This window comes from Crassostrea angulata, chromosome 5 (genome assembly GCF_025612915.1).
Source record: "Crassostrea angulata isolate pt1a10 chromosome 5, ASM2561291v2, whole genome shotgun sequence".
Lineage (NCBI taxonomy): Eukaryota > Metazoa > Mollusca > Bivalvia > Ostreida > Ostreidae > Magallana > Magallana angulata.
Window position 1 is genome coordinate 22,007,029 of NC_069115.1, and position 17,688 is coordinate 22,024,716.

Consider the following 17,688-nt stretch of genomic DNA (forward strand, 5'->3'; position numbering starts at 1 on the left):
TATTGAATTTCATTTCTCAAATATATCTGATATAAAGTAGTCATAACAACAAATTTAATTTTTAAATAAATTTGTGGAAAGACACATGAATCATATATATTTCAATAATGCCACAGTTTATTAGAAATATTGCTGAAAAATGTTGAGAGAGAGAGAGAGAGAGAGAGAGAGAGAGAGATTAGTGATAGATAGATCATTAAAAGCCATTACAAATTTTATAGTTATATATTACATCCCACTCAAGGAGTTGGGATGGCTTTTATCATAGTAATGTTTTGATCCATGTCTCAGATATTGCATATGCACATAAAAAGTGTAATCTAGGACACATCCATTTGTTTTGATGTAATGACAGCATTTGGCTTAGTAATAATAGTGTATCTTTTTTTCTTCTAATCTACAGGTTTACCTGCTGCCACCCGATGATCTGAATTTCAGGATATAGAGAACATTGTCAATTTGATATTGCTAATGACCCAGTCAAGTCTGCTGAAGCCCAGAAGGTACTTCTTTGTCATGTGATAAACTTACAACATACTTGCCCTCTACAAACTTACTTGTCCTCCATATGTAGATATATTTGGTTTTAGCTGATTGAAAGCCAAGCAAGGTCATCTAAATAGCTACAATATCTTGTGTAAAAGTTGTATAAGGGAAAGGTTTGTATTGGCAGCTTGTTACAACACTGTGGTTGCTGATATTTGAAGAAGTGGGAACCTCCGAAAGGAATGCCAGGTGTTCGAAAATATAATAAACTTAATGAAATGTCTTTTACCATCTCTAAGAAAATGGATTTGCAGAAATCCCATGAATTTCTTATGCTGGAATATGTTGTTCAGATTAGTTGTTATTAAATTATTGACTCAATCTTACTATGGTTTACATAGAATGTTGATGGTTGCAACTCATACATTCATTTGTTACATAAGTGTTTCTGACTTTGATCTTTTTTTTGTCAATATATTTGATATCTATCTGTCCACTGGAACACTAAAAGTCTTTATCAAATTAAATTACTTAAATATTATCAACATATCTTCTATTTTTCCTATTTCTCATAGGCTGACCAAATTTATTTCTACGTTTAACTTCACCTTTAAAATACCAAACCTATGGAGGAGGGCGACAAAATTTATTTTTATTCATCTACATTAATACTACAACATTGGGGATTCAAGCTATACGTAGGCCACCTCTTTAATGATCTTTTCTATCAGCAATGAAGACAGTTTCATAAAGTATTTCATATATTCTATGATGTGCCCTAAATATTTCGTATTTCTACAGATTTTAGTTGCAAAAAGCATGATCAATTTGTAAAAAGATCAAATTGGATATACGGATTCGTTGCTTTTTTCACAATGATTTTCGCCAAACCTACGCTGAGGGTGACGTAAATGAAAATTAACTTTCGTCAGCATTTCATGTCCTTTGTTGAACAAATCTTTAAGAAATATTCTTGTAATATTCTTGTAAACTCATTTCTTTTTCTTCTTTAGTACAGTTTACAGTTCGGTTGCCTTTTCTTGGGAATGTGATCAAACTCACTATTTCCACATTAATTCAATAAAAGACCGTCAATGAAATAAGAAACAAGAAAGTTTTAGCGAGATAATATTTATTGATATTCAATGCAGTTTTACTAATTATTTGTACAGTACCTTCTGGATTTTGAAGTCATACAAAATGAATACATGTACATATATGCAATTAAAAAATGTTAACTTTAGAAAATGGGAGAAACAGAGAAAAGACAATTTATTTCACAATAGAATTAAAAAAAAAATGAATACAAAACACTGAGCCTTACAAAGCAATACAAAAAAGAATGGCAAGATATTGTAGGATCAAGCATTTCTTAATAAAATCACAAATAATATTTATGTACATGTATCTTTAATTTCAAAACGGTTGATTAAAATTTGTTAAACTTGATAGGTACTGTTATATTATTAAGCTCTAATGATAGATAGATAGATAGATAGATAGATAGATAGATAGATAGACAGATAGATAGATAGATATGTTGATAGATAAATATGCATGTTTTTTTTTAAAACAGTTTCAATTACTGCCACAGAATCTTTTAAATTTGATGGCGTTAAAGCCAATTCGTTCACTATAATGCTTTTAAGAAGAGAAAAGCTGTCAATGTGACAACAAACCGGGTTTTCTCTTGAGTGAACAGTATCCACAATCCATTTGTCAACCATGAATTGATGAACACAACCTATCCACAGAAATGGGGTACTCTATATTTTTTTTGGCCAAAAATGACTAAGTTCAACAGCTGGTATTTTTTTCATAAATTATCAGAAATCAAAATCCTAGCAATATGCACACCTCGGATATACGGTATGTATAATTGATCTGCAAAAAGTTATCCGTACAATAAGGGTACCCTTTTGGCAGCCGCCACCCGCCCGCCATTTTCACCGCTTCAAAAATTTCACCTTCGGAAAGACCGGTTAATAAAAATGAAAGAATGATGTTAATTTTTTTTTAAATTCATTAATTCTAAATCTTAAAATACATGTATTCAAATACGAATTAAATCCAAACACGTACGAGGGTCATCAAAAAATACGAAGACTTTTGTCATAGCTATGTTACTTAACGTCATATCATTACTAAATTTGGTAGACATAATTTAGGAATAGTTTTAAACAATTTGCAAGAAAAAAAAATAAAAAATTCCTTTATTTCTAAGAATTTTTCAGAATCTAATCCTGCAAAAATAAGGTCACGGCGCACGGTCAAGATTTGTGTTATGTCAATAATTAACCATATAATGTTATAAGTAATATCTCTATAAATTGGGCTTAAAACCAAATAACATTGAAACCTCAAATTAAGTATAGTCATGGTATTCTATTTACCAAATAATGACGGGATATATTGTTTTGTCAAACAGATATTAGTAGCTAAAGACAGATAGTCCTCTTTAGAATTGACTAAAAACATCGACGTCGCCAGACGTCACGGCGCAACGAGAAGTACAAACAAAATAGATTTAACTCACAAAAAAGCCGATACAAGCTATGAAAATGCTCAAAGGTGCAAAAGATAAGGCAACAGCTATTTGCAAGTTTGTGTTTAACTGTAATAATTTTTTGGGGGGTGGTGGTAATTGTATTTTGAATATAAAACAGTCAGAAAGAGAGTAAAATATCTGTAAATATTTGGTCAAAAAATAAGTAACGTCAACCGACGTTCAGGATTATCCCAACTGTACACTAAGAGATACACGGTTAGAAAATGAAAAATTCGAAGAACTAACCTATGATTCTTGAATAAATGTGTGCAAATAAGATGTTAAGTGGTTCAGTGCCATTTTAAATTGTAAGGAGAAAGGCACAATACACTAAGCGCGATATAAAGATGGGGTATATCTATAAACCTTGCGTGTTTTATCTTGACGTCATGTTTTGAACGTTACCGTGCGCCGTGGTGACATAACATGTTGTTTTTAAAAAGGGGTAACAAAAATACCGTTTCATCAAATGGACTAAAACTTCGCATATCAATAACATAAGTATTGGTGCACAGATTAATCTGTTAAGTATGACTTTCATTAAAAATATATGATAGACAGCCACATTGTCTTCGTATTTTTTGATTGACCCTCGTATATGCACAAATAAAATTTCTGACAACATTCTTATCGAGTACTTTTTATGAATATCACATAAAACGATATACATGTGTATTAAACAAGCTTACACAAATTGAGAATTGTTCTAAAAATAAAAAACCCACAAAGAACATGTATATTTTACTTTAAGTTTACTTGTTTTCCTAAATAATAATACTATCTTAAAATGTATCAAACATAGGTAATAGACAGTCACATGTGCATCTGTTCCTTCATCATAAGTGAAACAGAAAACAAGGAGTACACAATCCAAAATGTTAGACTTGTTATACATGTATTAGAATGACAAACAACTTGGTACAATTATAAAATATACTTCGTTACATAAAGAGAAGCTTGTTCATGTGACGCGATACAAGCGTATAAAGTGGATTTTTTATGTTGATAAGACCAATCCTAGTTGTGCCGGAATGATACATGTACATGGCCTGATACAGTAAATCTTGTTGTACATCTATATACATAGTTTCTGATTAATAACAATAACCAAAGCTTGTTATATGAGAAGATATATGTTCAAATACGGGAATACACAAGTTAAAGCATAATTCGCCAAGCAGTATAATCAAAGCATGCACACTTTTGATTCCTATAAATGTGTCAGTTTTTTTTTTTTACTAATTAGTGGGTTTACGGGCCCTTGATCAGGTTGCTCATGATTACTAAAAATAACTTACACAGATCTAACGTAAATTAGAAGGTGTCACCAACTGACCAATTCATTTTATGAATTTTTAGGATTCCAGTGACATTTCACATGAACACAATAGAGACGTGTGTATAAAAAATGCAATAAATCAGAGTATATAAATTAATTAAGTGGAAATGCTGATGATCAAACATCCCAAACAACCCACATAGCCGTTTGAAAGATAACAAATGAACTACAGGTAAGAAAGCACAGACATCTATGTTTATATACTGTATACATTAAAATATAAACAATACTCTAATTTTTAGTTAAAAAAAACATTTTCATGATGATAATGAAAATTTTTAAATAACTTTTTGACCAGATAGGAATATCGTAATCACAATGCTACCTATTTATCCCTCTTATCAAAGAAAAAAATCTTTTAAAAAAATATACACACGATCATACTATTTTATATTTAATGCTAAGGCCAAAATAGGGTGCATAACTTGTCATAAAAAAGAAGAAGCATTTCCCTGTATACATCACAGAGAATCTAGAACTTACTTTTCTTAAAAGAATTTGCGTTATATTTCCTTTTATATACCAGGGCTGTTAACTTGCAGAATTGGAATATTAATATGATGGTCAAATTCCATGCAGATAAAAGTCAGATGAATTCTGTGAAAATATTGGATGCAAGATCCTTGTCTTTCTGCTTAGGAGAATTCCACATCTTTTTGAATATATCAGATATGGGAAACCCATATTCTACTTTTTCATGGTCTTCAACTTTCAAAGTTGTTGAATATGCGTTATCGTAGATATATTTTGGCGTGCCCCCTGCAAGCATCAGAACCAAACATGGTTTGTCATCCCTAATCATGACCCCTGGGGATCCTGAGGATCCGTGATCAAATGTTGTATCAAACAGGATTTTTCTGGGTGGTTCTAGTAAGATGCTGTAGTAATCCTTTTTGTCTGGAAAAAAATCCTTACTCCAATTACCTAATTTTCTAATTTTATCCTCATGTTCTGTTGACCAGTATGGGAAGATATCATCTTCCTTCATTTCTCTGCCGTTGGGATGTCCTACAAGGTGAATCTCTGACATGGAAACTTCTCCAAAACAAGTCAGTGGTGGAGGAAATCCAACTCCAGCTTGATGGCATTGAAGTTTCAATACAACAAAGTCATGTTCCTCGTCCAAATAAGCAATATCGCGTTGAAAAAGAAATATCTGAAGGGGATTTTCTCTCTGGTTGAATTTCTTACGATCAAACTCGATAGCCATTCGATTACAAGCAATGAAATGTGGTCTAGCTGCAAAAATAAATAAGAAATGTATTAATAATGATACTCATGCTCCCATTTGATTTCTGACCGCTCTTTTATCAACATGATTAAACTATAGTTATAGAGTGCATGCTGTAAAGAATACACTTTTAAAAATTTGAAAATTTGGCTTTTTTCTTGCATATTTTGCCCCACATGTGGCGCCCCGGGGCAGGTAGAGCCATGCATTTCACAATTACGATTTCTCTTACCATAGAGATGTCTCACACCAAAAATGGTAACAATTAGCCTTGAAGTTTTTAAGGAGAAGTTAAAAATGTAAAATTATTAACACATGAGGGATGACGCAGGACGCACAACGACGGACGAAAACGGATAGCAATGAGTTTATTCAGGTGACCTATAAAATTCTTAACAAATTTGACATAAAATAACCCATTTTTTTAAATTCTAAAATAGCTAAAGGATTTGTAAATCTATTAAAATAGAATATATGCTGGCTTGGTATTTTTTGTTATCTGAAATTGGGGACATTCTATTTGAATAATTTTGTGACGGTCAGACCAGTTTGAATACCGAAACCATTTGGTATAGCGCCTGACTAGTCTATTAGATTCAGATGACCCGGGTTCAAATCCTGATCTCCTCTGCCATTATTTCTCCCAACTCGTGAAAATTTTGAGGTGGATCAGTTTGATGTTCTAATACACACCTTTTTGAAACACTTGGCAATTTCTTTTATTCTAAGTATAAGTTCTGAAATATTCACAAAATCGTGACTATTCATTATCAAATAATTTAATTCTAGTTGAAACGCCCTTTATGATTGCCTATAAAAATTTAACTGACTTAACTATGTCATAAAATGTACTCTGCGCAATCAATTTAATAATAAGAACTTTTTCTGATTTGCAGTTTATATCCTATTCTGTTAAACATAACAGTTAAAGTATATTATTAAGGGAGTCAGCAAGATTCCAGTTGTCCTCAAGCAAGCCTATTTTCCTGACAGCTTTGCATTGCTCTTGGGAAACTTAAATCTTACTGACTCCCTTAGTAAAGTATACATTATACAGTATACATTATACTTTATTTGTACACTGTCTTTAAATAAAAATATCTAGAAACAACTCTTACTTGTAAAAACTTTGAAAATCTCCAGGACATGTACACATGTGATGATGTACATTTCACCAACTCGGAATCCCGTCCCAGCTGGCTTATCATCAATGTAGATGAGTCCTACGCTTCTACTGACTTCTGCCTTAATTTCACTTGACAACACACATTTCTGGTTATGAGTTCCTTTGGAAAATGGATGAGTACTAGCTAATCTTGTAGACACAGAGTTTGCCTTAAACATAAAAGGAGAGGTGCATACAAAACATTGGATTACACCCAATTGGAGCAATGAAGATGAAAGACTTTCATAAGTAGTTCTAATCACCATGATAACATTATTATATAAATAGTGCCTGTTTGGGAGGATAACAGTTGAAATTGACACCCCGAGAAAACCATTGTCAACCGACGCGAAGCGGAGGTTGACAATGGTTTTCGAGGGGTGTCAATTTCAACTGTTATCCTCCCAAACAGGCACTATTTATTTTGTTATACTGAATGTCTTTTTTAAAATTTTTAAGAAAATTTTACTGCTTTTATATAGGAATAACGTGAATTCTACAGCGAACCGTACGCGCACAATTTTCGCGCATGTAACATTTTTTAATGTTACCCGTTGCCAAGTGCGTTGCTAACGCTGAGGGTAATAGAAAAAAATATTAACTGCGTCTTAACCAATCAGATTTCAGTATTTAACATGAAAGTATAACAATATATTTTATTTTGGCTTGTTGTTTATAGTACAAATTTGATAATGCAAATAAATGATGGATCAAGACTCCATTCTAAATACCATAACGTTATAGTTTACTATAAAATGAGTTTTCAATCACGTGTGGGTAATGAAGGTAGCAATCATTGCAGAAAAAAATTTACATTACCTGCTAACGAGTGTTATGTATTTTTTTGCAATGTCGCCACCTTTATATCCCACATATGAATCACCAAAGAAAGCACTTAATTGTTTAAATATCCTAGTTGCATTTAAATGTTATTGTGTCAATGGAGGAATGGGATACTACACAGTGAACTTGATTTTAATGCAAGCCTCACAAACAAATCTTACTGAAATATTTCTCAATCAAATATGAACATATAATCAGAGTCTAGCCACAAGAATTGAATGAACGTACGAGTTGTTTGTGCAGTTGATGCACAAGTCGTGTCTGTTTGTTTTAACCCCCCTGTGTTTTTTTTACCCTCATACTTTGGAACTTATTAAATAATTGGAAATCAGATAAATATAATATCGCATTTTATTCCTATAACTTTGTACTAATTATTGTTATTAATGTTCTCATTTTTACTAAACATCAAGTTTTAACATATTGAAGTTAGGTATGCATTTTGTAACGGCGACGAATTGACTCAACACCTCATAAACAATGGCGGACTCTTCGAAAATCAGAGCGTACGGTACATGTAACTGCTTGAGTCTCAATAGCTTCTAAGCTAATGACAAATTCACGAAACAGATTGATAGTCTTGGAGATTAATTGTTATCACATATGCGCTACAGTGATGCCATTCACGTATAAACAATGTATCAAAGGTTATAAGACCGACGAGGTCCAAATTTCAACTGAATGCTCATTCGTTCTCGCACGCACTTTTTGTTTACATCTGCTACTGATATACACAACTGACCAAATATTTACTAAATTGCTAAAAAGCACTTCAAACAAGTAAGAAATCATTGTATAATATAACACAACTGACGAAGTATTTACTAAATTGCTAAAAAGCACTTTAAACAAGTAAGAAATCAATGTATACGGTACTATATATTTTATTAATAATTGAATTATATATATATATATATATATATATATATATATATATATATATATATATATATATATATATATATATATATATATATTTTAAATAAGAACGCCTTATTTATATAGGTGTTTTAGTGTTATAGAAGTCTATAAATACTTTGTTCAAATATACATGCAAACTATAAACGACAGTTCTGGTTATATTTAAAGTATTTGAAATTATTTAAATTTTCGGATGCATTGTCATTACCTTGAACTATATAATTGCCAGGAATTCCCTGTATTTTTGTATGTTCATCAATTGTTAATGAATTACATTTTAAGAATATATTCATGAAAAGAAATCATTATTATAAACCATCTTTATGAACAACATACTTTTGGAAGTCCTGACATTGTTTCAAAAGTCAGAAGATATGGGAATTTCATTCAAATATTTAACTCCTGGCTCTAGATCAAATGTCTTGGCAAGAGTTGGATTTGAATAATGTAAGAAAAAAGTCCTGGGAGATCCCAGGAAGTCCTCTGTTGATATGTCATGATTTCCCAGGATTTCTCAGTCTCAGGAATTTCTAAAAGCAGATTGTCAGGATATCCTAGGAATTCTTGGGATATCCTAGGAATTCCTGAGATGTGTTTGTAAGGTAAAAATAATTTCTGCACGAGGAGTAGTGTGGGACCAAATTGGGGATTCGGTTGTACAAAGGAAAACATTTTAATTATTCAGAAAAACTGAAATAATAATATATATGCTTTAACTGATATGCAAGCCTTTTTATATATTCCTGAATCTTTAAAAAATTTAAGACTTTAGCCCCTGGGCGATTATTGGGCCTCACAAGGGGTTCAGAGTTTGATGTAGGTTTATATCCAGTACATAAAGAATTGTTAAGGGTCTATTTGAGAACTGCAATGCTGAATGTTATATGACTATAACATCCTTCTGTTAAAAAAGGGACTTGATTATAAATATCAGAATATCCTGGGAAAAACAGATTTTTTTGTATAGGATCTATATGTATTATACCACATTGTCCAGATATTTTGTATTATGACTCTATGAAGCTGATTTTATCATGCCTATTGTCGCTCAGGTGAGCGATTTGGCCCGTGGGCCTCTAGTCTTGTTTCAAAAGCTAGGGGTACGCCAATATCTTGACAAAACTGAGCCAGGGTAGATTGGCATTTATCTGAGATGTCCTTGCCAGCAAAAAGAAAATCATCCAGGTTAAGTGCAATGTATGGGGGTTGCAAAACCTATTCTGAATGATCCAATGCAGGGCATTTTGCCTTCTCCCAGTGGCATGCACAGACTTTGAATTATTGGGATTTAAATTCAATGATCAATATTATTTTGACAAGATGATGCCATTCGGTGCATCAATAAGTTGTGCAACGTAGGGTAAGTTTGCAACTGCCCTGCATTGGATCATTCAGAATAGGTCTTGCAACCCCAATACATTGCACTTAGCCTGGATGATTTTCTTTTTGCTGGCAAGGGCATCTCAGATGAATGCCAATCTACCCTGGCTCAGTTTTGTCAAGATATTGCAAGACCTATTCTGAATGATCCAATGCAGGGCAGTTGCAAACTTTTCCTACGTTGCACAACTTATTGATGCACCGAATGGCATCATCTTGTCAAAATAATATTGATCATTGAATTTAAATCCCAATAATTCAAAGTCTGTGCATGCCACTGGGAGAAGGCAGAATATACCGTCAACGTGTTGTTTTGATTGTACAACGTCACTTCCGCCAAAAGATTACGCACTTTTGAGTGTAGCAGACGGACCTTTTTAGGTCTTTCCACCTTTCAGGTGAAAGACCTTTTGTTTTTCTTATGTTTTTTATTATTTTTTTTCTTCTCTTTTTTTCCAGGGACAGCTTTTTTGTTTCTAGAGATATTGAAACAATTTTTTCTTTATGTTATTGACCATTAAAAGTTATGGTATCAAATGACCCTTTGTGTGATAACTCCCAGAACTTACAAAGTTATTGCCCTTTGTGTACGAAATGATTGTTATCGCTACTCCTCTGAAACCATAAGAGATAGAGACTTGGAACTTTTACCAATGCCTTAATTACACTTAGAGGGTTCTTCAATCTATTCATACCGAAAGGATCTGAGGCCCCCTTCTAGTAGTTATTGCCCCTGAAAGTATTCACATTTCCGTAAAATCACTTCCAACTTTTTTATTACTTATAATAGAGACTTCGGACCACTTGGGATGGAAGCGTCTACCTTGGCCAAACAAAATGACATAAAGGTCAAAGCTCAAGGTCATTTGGAAATCTCTAAATTAATGAGTTTTTAGATCTCTTTTGTTTAGGGTGGTAGATTAAACTTTTTCATGGATGTAATAGGACATCTAAAGACATTTCAAAATATAGCCCCTTGGTTCCTTCCTTTAAAAAGTTACAGAGTTATTGCCCCTATTGTACAAAATGCTTGTTATCGCTACTCCTCATTAACCGTTAGAGATAGAGACTTGAAACTTTTAAAAATGTCTTCAGTACACTTAGAGGGTTCTTCAATCTATTCAAATTGAAAGGATCTGAGGCCCCCTTCTAGTAGTTATTGCCCCTGAAAGTATTCACATTTCCGTAAAATCACTTCCAACTTTTTTATTACTTATAATAGAGACTTCGGACCACTTGGGATGGAAGCGTCTACCTTGGCCAAACAAAATGACATAAAGGTCAAAGCTCAAGGTCATTTGGAAATCTCTAAATTAATGAGTTTTTAGATCTCTTTTGTTTAGGGTGGTAGATTAAACTTTTTCATGGATGTAGTAGAACATCATAAAACATTTCAAAATATAACCCATTGACCCTTACCATGTAACAATTATAGAGTTATTGCCCCTATTGTACAAAATGCGTGTTATCGCTACTCCTCATTAACCGTTAGAGATAGAGACTTGAAACGTTTACTAATGTATTCAGTACACTTAGACACTCCATTAATTTATTCATACCGAAAGGGTCCAAAGTTCCTTTCTAGCAGTTATTGTCCCTGTAAGTTTCGAACATTTAATAAAAACACAATTTTTGAATCAATAATCATAGATACATCGGACCACTTGGTATTGAACCGTCTACCTTGTCAGATCAAAATGACATAACGGTCAAAGGTCAAGGTCAAGCAATAAAAAATTGCAAACTTAATCGTTTTTTATGAAGTAACGCAGAAAAATACTTTATTCTATTAAAGCAATCTTATCTCAAACATAAAAAAAACAATGAGGTGGAAAGACCTCTAATTGTTCGAGAACAATAAGTCTACTAGTTATACATTGTCATTTGCTTTGAAAAAATCCGATGATACAGCAGTTGTAGTTCGGATTAATGACCAGAAAGGTAAAATATTCATGTTGAAATCACTTTTAGTGTAAATGAAGTAAAATTTAGTAACTTTTATGAAACAGATGAAGTTCTATTTTTGTCGTTAGACAAACATTTCAAAATGGCGGTTTTTAAATTCTAAAGAGTTTAATTTATATGGCAGTAAAATTCTTGTATATTGCATAAAGTTATATAATAGAGATGTCATTTTAATTATTTTTTTTTTTACTTTAGGCACAAAGACGAGGGATTAAGTCCTTCAGTCTGAGTCAAGAAGAAAAGAAAGTGAATAAGAAAATGGACAAGGACATATAAGAGAGACTGATTTTGAAGAAGGAATAAGAATTCAGCTGAAAAAGTAGTATTTTTCTGTATGGCACCATCATTTCTATTGCAATTTATTAGGTCTTTCCACCTTTCAGGTGAAAGACCTTTTGTTTTTCTTATGTTTTTTATTATTATTATTAGGTCTTTACACCACAGTGTAAAGGCCTATTGATATTGTTCTGTTTCTTTTTATTCTTATTATTATTTTTCTTCCGTAAGCGAAGTGAAATTTTTGTTTCGCGACTTATCGAAACGCTATCATGCACGTCTTACTGCTCTCGGAACATGATGAGGGCATTTGACCCTGCGTCTTTAAAACACCACACGTCTCGTAACTATTGACGCGCGCTCGTAAAAGTTTGTTAATGCTACTCCTCTGAAGCCGCGACACTTGCAAGTTGCAAACCTTCGCGGATGATGTCGGTCAGAAGTGTAGTTGCATCTCGCCGAAAGACAGAAGGTTTCGCAGTCTCCTCTTAGAACGACTGCCTCTCAAATTTTTTAATTCTCATGAAAAAAAAAAAAATGTAACGACTAAAGGTAGAGCCGCGAAACCACTTGCAATGGCTTCCAGGAACTTTTTGGCTGCACCAAAGGTCAAGGTCAAAGGTCAAGGTCATCTGAAAATCTGTGTATTCATGAGTTTTCGTATCTCTTTTGTTTAGGGTGATATAGAGAAATTTGATCAAGGATGTAGTAGGACGTCTTAAGACATTTCCAAATGTAGCCCTTCAGCTCCCACTTTGCAATAGTTAGCGAGTTATTTCCCCTTTTGTACGAAACGCTTGTTATCGCTACTCCTCTGAAACCATAACAGGTAGAGACTTGTAACTTTTACCAATGTCTTCAGCACACTTAGAAGTTTCTTCATTCTATTGATCCCAAAAGGGTTCAACGTCCCCTTCTGGCAGTAATTCCCCTTTGAATTTCATTGATTTCACTATCAAATACAAAATACCACCACCCCCCCCCTTTTTATTTTAAGGTTTGACCTTGACCTTTGACCTGACCTTGACCTTTGACCTGACCTTGACCTTTGTCCTTAAGGACTGATGCGATACACGTATATCAAACATATACATTTCAGATTCATTTATATGTGTAATTTGCTCTTTAAACCCCCCCCCCTTTAAATTTAGGTTTGACCTTTGACCTTGACCTTTGACCTAACCTTGACCTCTTAGAACTAATGAGTAATAAGTGTATGCAACATATATATCAGATTTAGTTATGTGTACAATTTGCCCCCCCCCCCTTCTTTTCTACAAGAATTGAATTCTTATATGAACATGACCCTCGATATTTGAACTTGAAATTCAATATTCCTTTTTAAAATAAAACCTAAAAAAGTGTTACAACCGTTTGTCAGAATTTTTTGAAAAGGTGAAACACTGTCTGCCATTTGACTCCAGACCGCGTTTTAGACTACGCCTCCAAATAAAAATTCCAGCTCCAGTAAAACTCTGTAGAACTCGGCGAAAATTCACGGGACTGTTCCTCACACCTGAATCTAATTGCCTGCCAAATTTCAAACGAAATGAACCCTATTTAAGAAAGTTATACACCTCAGCGGCATCGAACCATCGTCCCGAGAAACGAAATTTCAACGCTTCGATATTTGTATCTAATAAATTCACGCTCAAATTTCACTGAAAATCTTTGTTTACATTTCTATCAGCAACCTGTGATGACTTGTGTTGAAGTGCAACGAAAGATAACTCTTCCTTCCCAGACCCCGATTTTAGATGAATTTAATTTACATTTTCTTTCAGTTTGTTTATTTCCCGACTTGGCTGAAATACATGACTGGCCTTAATTCAGTTCCGATTTTCCGTACTTGTAATCCAAGAATGCATGACAGTTAATAGATTTATAAGCACGTGCATTTCAAATCACAAGGAGAATTCGCATCAGCTAAGTTCCAACAAATGTTCCCACACCTTCAAATACCCGCTGGCGACCAGAGTTTGACCTGACCTGTTGATTTCTTAGTCAACACTATCCGGCCACATTGTTTACAAGCAGCACTGATTTTTATGAATAAACTGGTGAACAAATACTGCCCTCCCAACCAATCGCTAAGCCCCTATCTATTCTAAAGGTTCCTCAGCGTTGGGTATCAATTTTAGATGGACAGAAGAACGCTTCATCTCTTCTTTCTATCATCATCCAAATTCACTACACAACGCAACAAATTTTACCTTCCATCAGATAACAAGCGAAATAGCATAGTGGCAACACTCTCGCCTAGGAATCTAAGGGTACTCGGATCGATACCACTGTGCGGAACCCATTTTTTTTTCCCCTTTTTTTTTCGTAAATTGATTTTTCTCTAATTACTCAATAATTATCAACATTTTCGAGAATTTTTTTAAATCATTATGGAAGGTGGAAAGGCCTCTAATTGTTCCGTGAACAATTAGTCTACTAGTTTTGTATGTAATTATATGCATTATAATAAAGAAAATATTCCAGAAAATCATATTTATATCTATATTCATAATTGTTTTGCTTCTATCAAACATTTTAAACTTGAAATCTCACTATCTGATGATGCTTCCAAACAAGTTTCTGCTTTCGTGCCCAAATGGTTCTTGAAAAGAAGATTTTTAAAGATTTACTCTATATATTTCTATGTAAAAAGTTGATTCCCATTGTGGCCCCACCGAACCCCTGAGGGTCATGATTTTCACACCTAAGGATGCTCTCATACAAGTTTCAGCTTTCCTGGCATAATGCCTTCGGAGAAGAAGATTTTTAAAGATTTATAAATCTATATATTCCAATGTAAAAATTCAATCCCCCAACGTGGCTCCACCCTACCCTCGGGAGTCATGATTTTCACAACCTTAAATCAACACTACCTGATGATGCTTCCATATAAGTTTCAGTTTTCCTGGCCAAATGGTTCTTGAGAAAAAGATTTTTAAAAATTTACTCTATATATTCTTTTGTAAAATTTTAACCCCCCATTGTGGCCCCGCCCTACCCCTGAGGGTCATGGATTTCACAACTTTAAATCTACACACATGAGGATACTTCCACAACAGTTTCAGCTTTCCTGGCCTAATGATTAAGAAGATGATTTTTGAAAATTTCTCGAAAATTTTCAATAATTCTTAACTATATCTCTTTGCAAAAGGGTGTGGTCCTTAATTTCAAAACTTTGAATCCCCTTAGCTTAGGATGCGTTTTGCCAAGTTTGGTTGAAACTGGCCCAGTGGTTTTTGAGATGTTGAAAATGTGAAAAGTTTACAGACAGATTGACGACAGACAAAATGTGATGGAATTGCTTACTTGAGCTTACTTTTTATTAAACAACAAGCCCATGGGCCACATCACTCACCTGAGCAGCAGTTCCTTGTAACATCCTATTTCATAGCATATGCTATTTCTATTTTAAACTTTGAACCCCTTTCTGGGGCCCCAGTATTGGTCCAAGGTTTATGGTTGGCTTTAACAATTTAGAATAACACTATTTGAGGATCCTTGCATAGTATTCTCACAAACTGTAGCACTATAGTTCTCGAGAAAAACTATGTAAAAACATTTTCCATATATATTTCTATGTTAAACTTTGAACCCCTCTTAGGGCCCCAGTATTAGCTTTATCAGTTTATAATCTACATTATTTAAGGAGGCCTGCATAGTAATTATAATCTCACAAGTTGAAGCATTGTAGTTCTCTAGAAAAACATTTTAAAACATTTTCCTTCTATGTTTCTATGTTAAACTTTGAACACCTCTTCGGGCCCCAGTATTAAATCGAGGGTCACGGCTTTTATAATTTCGAATCTACACTACTAGTATTTGAGGATGTTTACGTAGTTATCTGATTAATTAAAGCATTGTAGTTCTCGAAAAGAAGATTTTTATACATTTTCCATATAAACTTCTACATTTAACTTTTAACCCATCTTGGGTCCCCAGTATTAGTCCAGGGGTCACTATTTTAAAACTATCGAATTGTAGCATTGTAGTTCTCGAGAAGAAGATTTTTTAACATGTTACCTATATATTTCTTTATAAAACTTTGACCCCACTTGGGGCCCCAGTATTAGTCTGGGGGTCACACTTTTACCAATTAACAATCTATATAAGCCATGGATGCATGCATAGTAATGCCACAAACTGTAACATTGCAGTTCTCGAGAAGAAAATTTTTAAACGTTTCCTATATATTTTTTAAAAAGGTTAAATTTTGAACCCTCTTGTATTTGTCCGGGAGCCACGATTTTTACAAATTAGAATCTACATTATTTAAGGATGTATGCAAAGTAATATCCCAAATTGTTGCATTAAAGTTCTTAAGAAACAAAATTTTAAAAAACTTTTCTATATATGTTAAACTTTGAACCCCTTCTGGGGCCCCACTTTTTGTCCGGGGGACACAATTTTTACAATTTAGACTCTTCACTATATATACAAGCTTATGGGTAAATATTGGCATTTCTGGTACAGTGGTTCTTGAAAAGAAGATTTTTAAACATTTTTCCTATGTATTTTAATGTTAAACTTTGAACCCCGCCTGGGGCTCCAGTATGGTCCAAGAGTCATGATTTAGAATCTTCCCTATACATATCAAAGGCCGGAATGGCCACAAAAACGTCGAGCTGACATTTTCGTTCATATAGATATCATTAATTTAAATTTCTGTACCAATAGATGTACACCAAATCATTTCATAATAAAAATGTTTTGTGTAACTTAATTTGTACATTTGCAACTATATTTTATATGCAATTTTAACATCATCATGTGATTGTTTACTCAGTCTATTTCCTTATTAAATGCGTAGTGATGCATTTTGTGATACAATGAATCATAATTCATCATGGTTAAAAAAATCGAAAAAGAAATTTCAAAGTTTAAAAATAAATTATCTTCTTTCTGCTTTAAAAAGTCTTTGAACAATTTTCACGGGTTCATCATTTGTATACGAGTTTAACACATTAATAGTGTTTCCCTAATTATAATAAAACATACATTTATTTCATACTTATAATAAAACATACATTTATTTATTTCAATTCCCGTGTGAAACAAGATTGCCTATGGTATGGTTGTTTACAAATTAATCCACACCACGTGCGTTGATCTGCCGTATCTATAATGCTCAACCAAACTAGCTGCAATATTGCAACAAAATCACAAGATTCATTTATTGCTTACAATCATTTTGGAGACCGTGCCCGACAACAAATTAATTTACTTATTAATTTTTATTTTCATCGGGCACGGTCTCCAAATTAACTGTAAGCGATAAACTAAAATAATATTTAGTGAATTTTTACACCTAATCATATCATCCGTCATTTCTTGATTAAACAAACTTATATAATGAGTTGTTAATAATCAGGGAGACACAGTTGGGTTTTTTGGTGCACAATTTAGTTGAATAAATAGAACAAAAATCTTGTATACATTTTTCTTTAATTACTTCTATGTTAAACTTTGACCCCTCCTGGGGCCCCAGTTTTGATCCGAGGGCCACGATTTTTACGATTTAGAATCTTCATCAT

General features: G+C 33.4%; 1 protein-coding gene across 1 annotated transcript in view; it reads right to left on the reverse strand.

Moving 5' to 3' along the window:
- Positions 1-1,613: 1,613 nt before the first annotated feature.
- Positions 1,614-17,688, reverse strand: part of LOC128185225 (uncharacterized) — a 160,679-nt gene continuing 144,604 nt past the window's right edge. Inside the window, exons 12-13 of the mRNA XM_052854876.1 lie at positions 6,723-6,939; positions 1,614-5,612 (exon numbers count right to left, since the gene is read on the reverse strand). Coding sequence (XP_052710836.1) covers positions 4,960-5,612; positions 6,723-6,939 — 870 coding nt within the window. The 3' untranslated portion in view covers positions 1,614-4,959. The remainder of the gene's footprint in view (positions 5,613-6,722; positions 6,940-17,688) is intronic.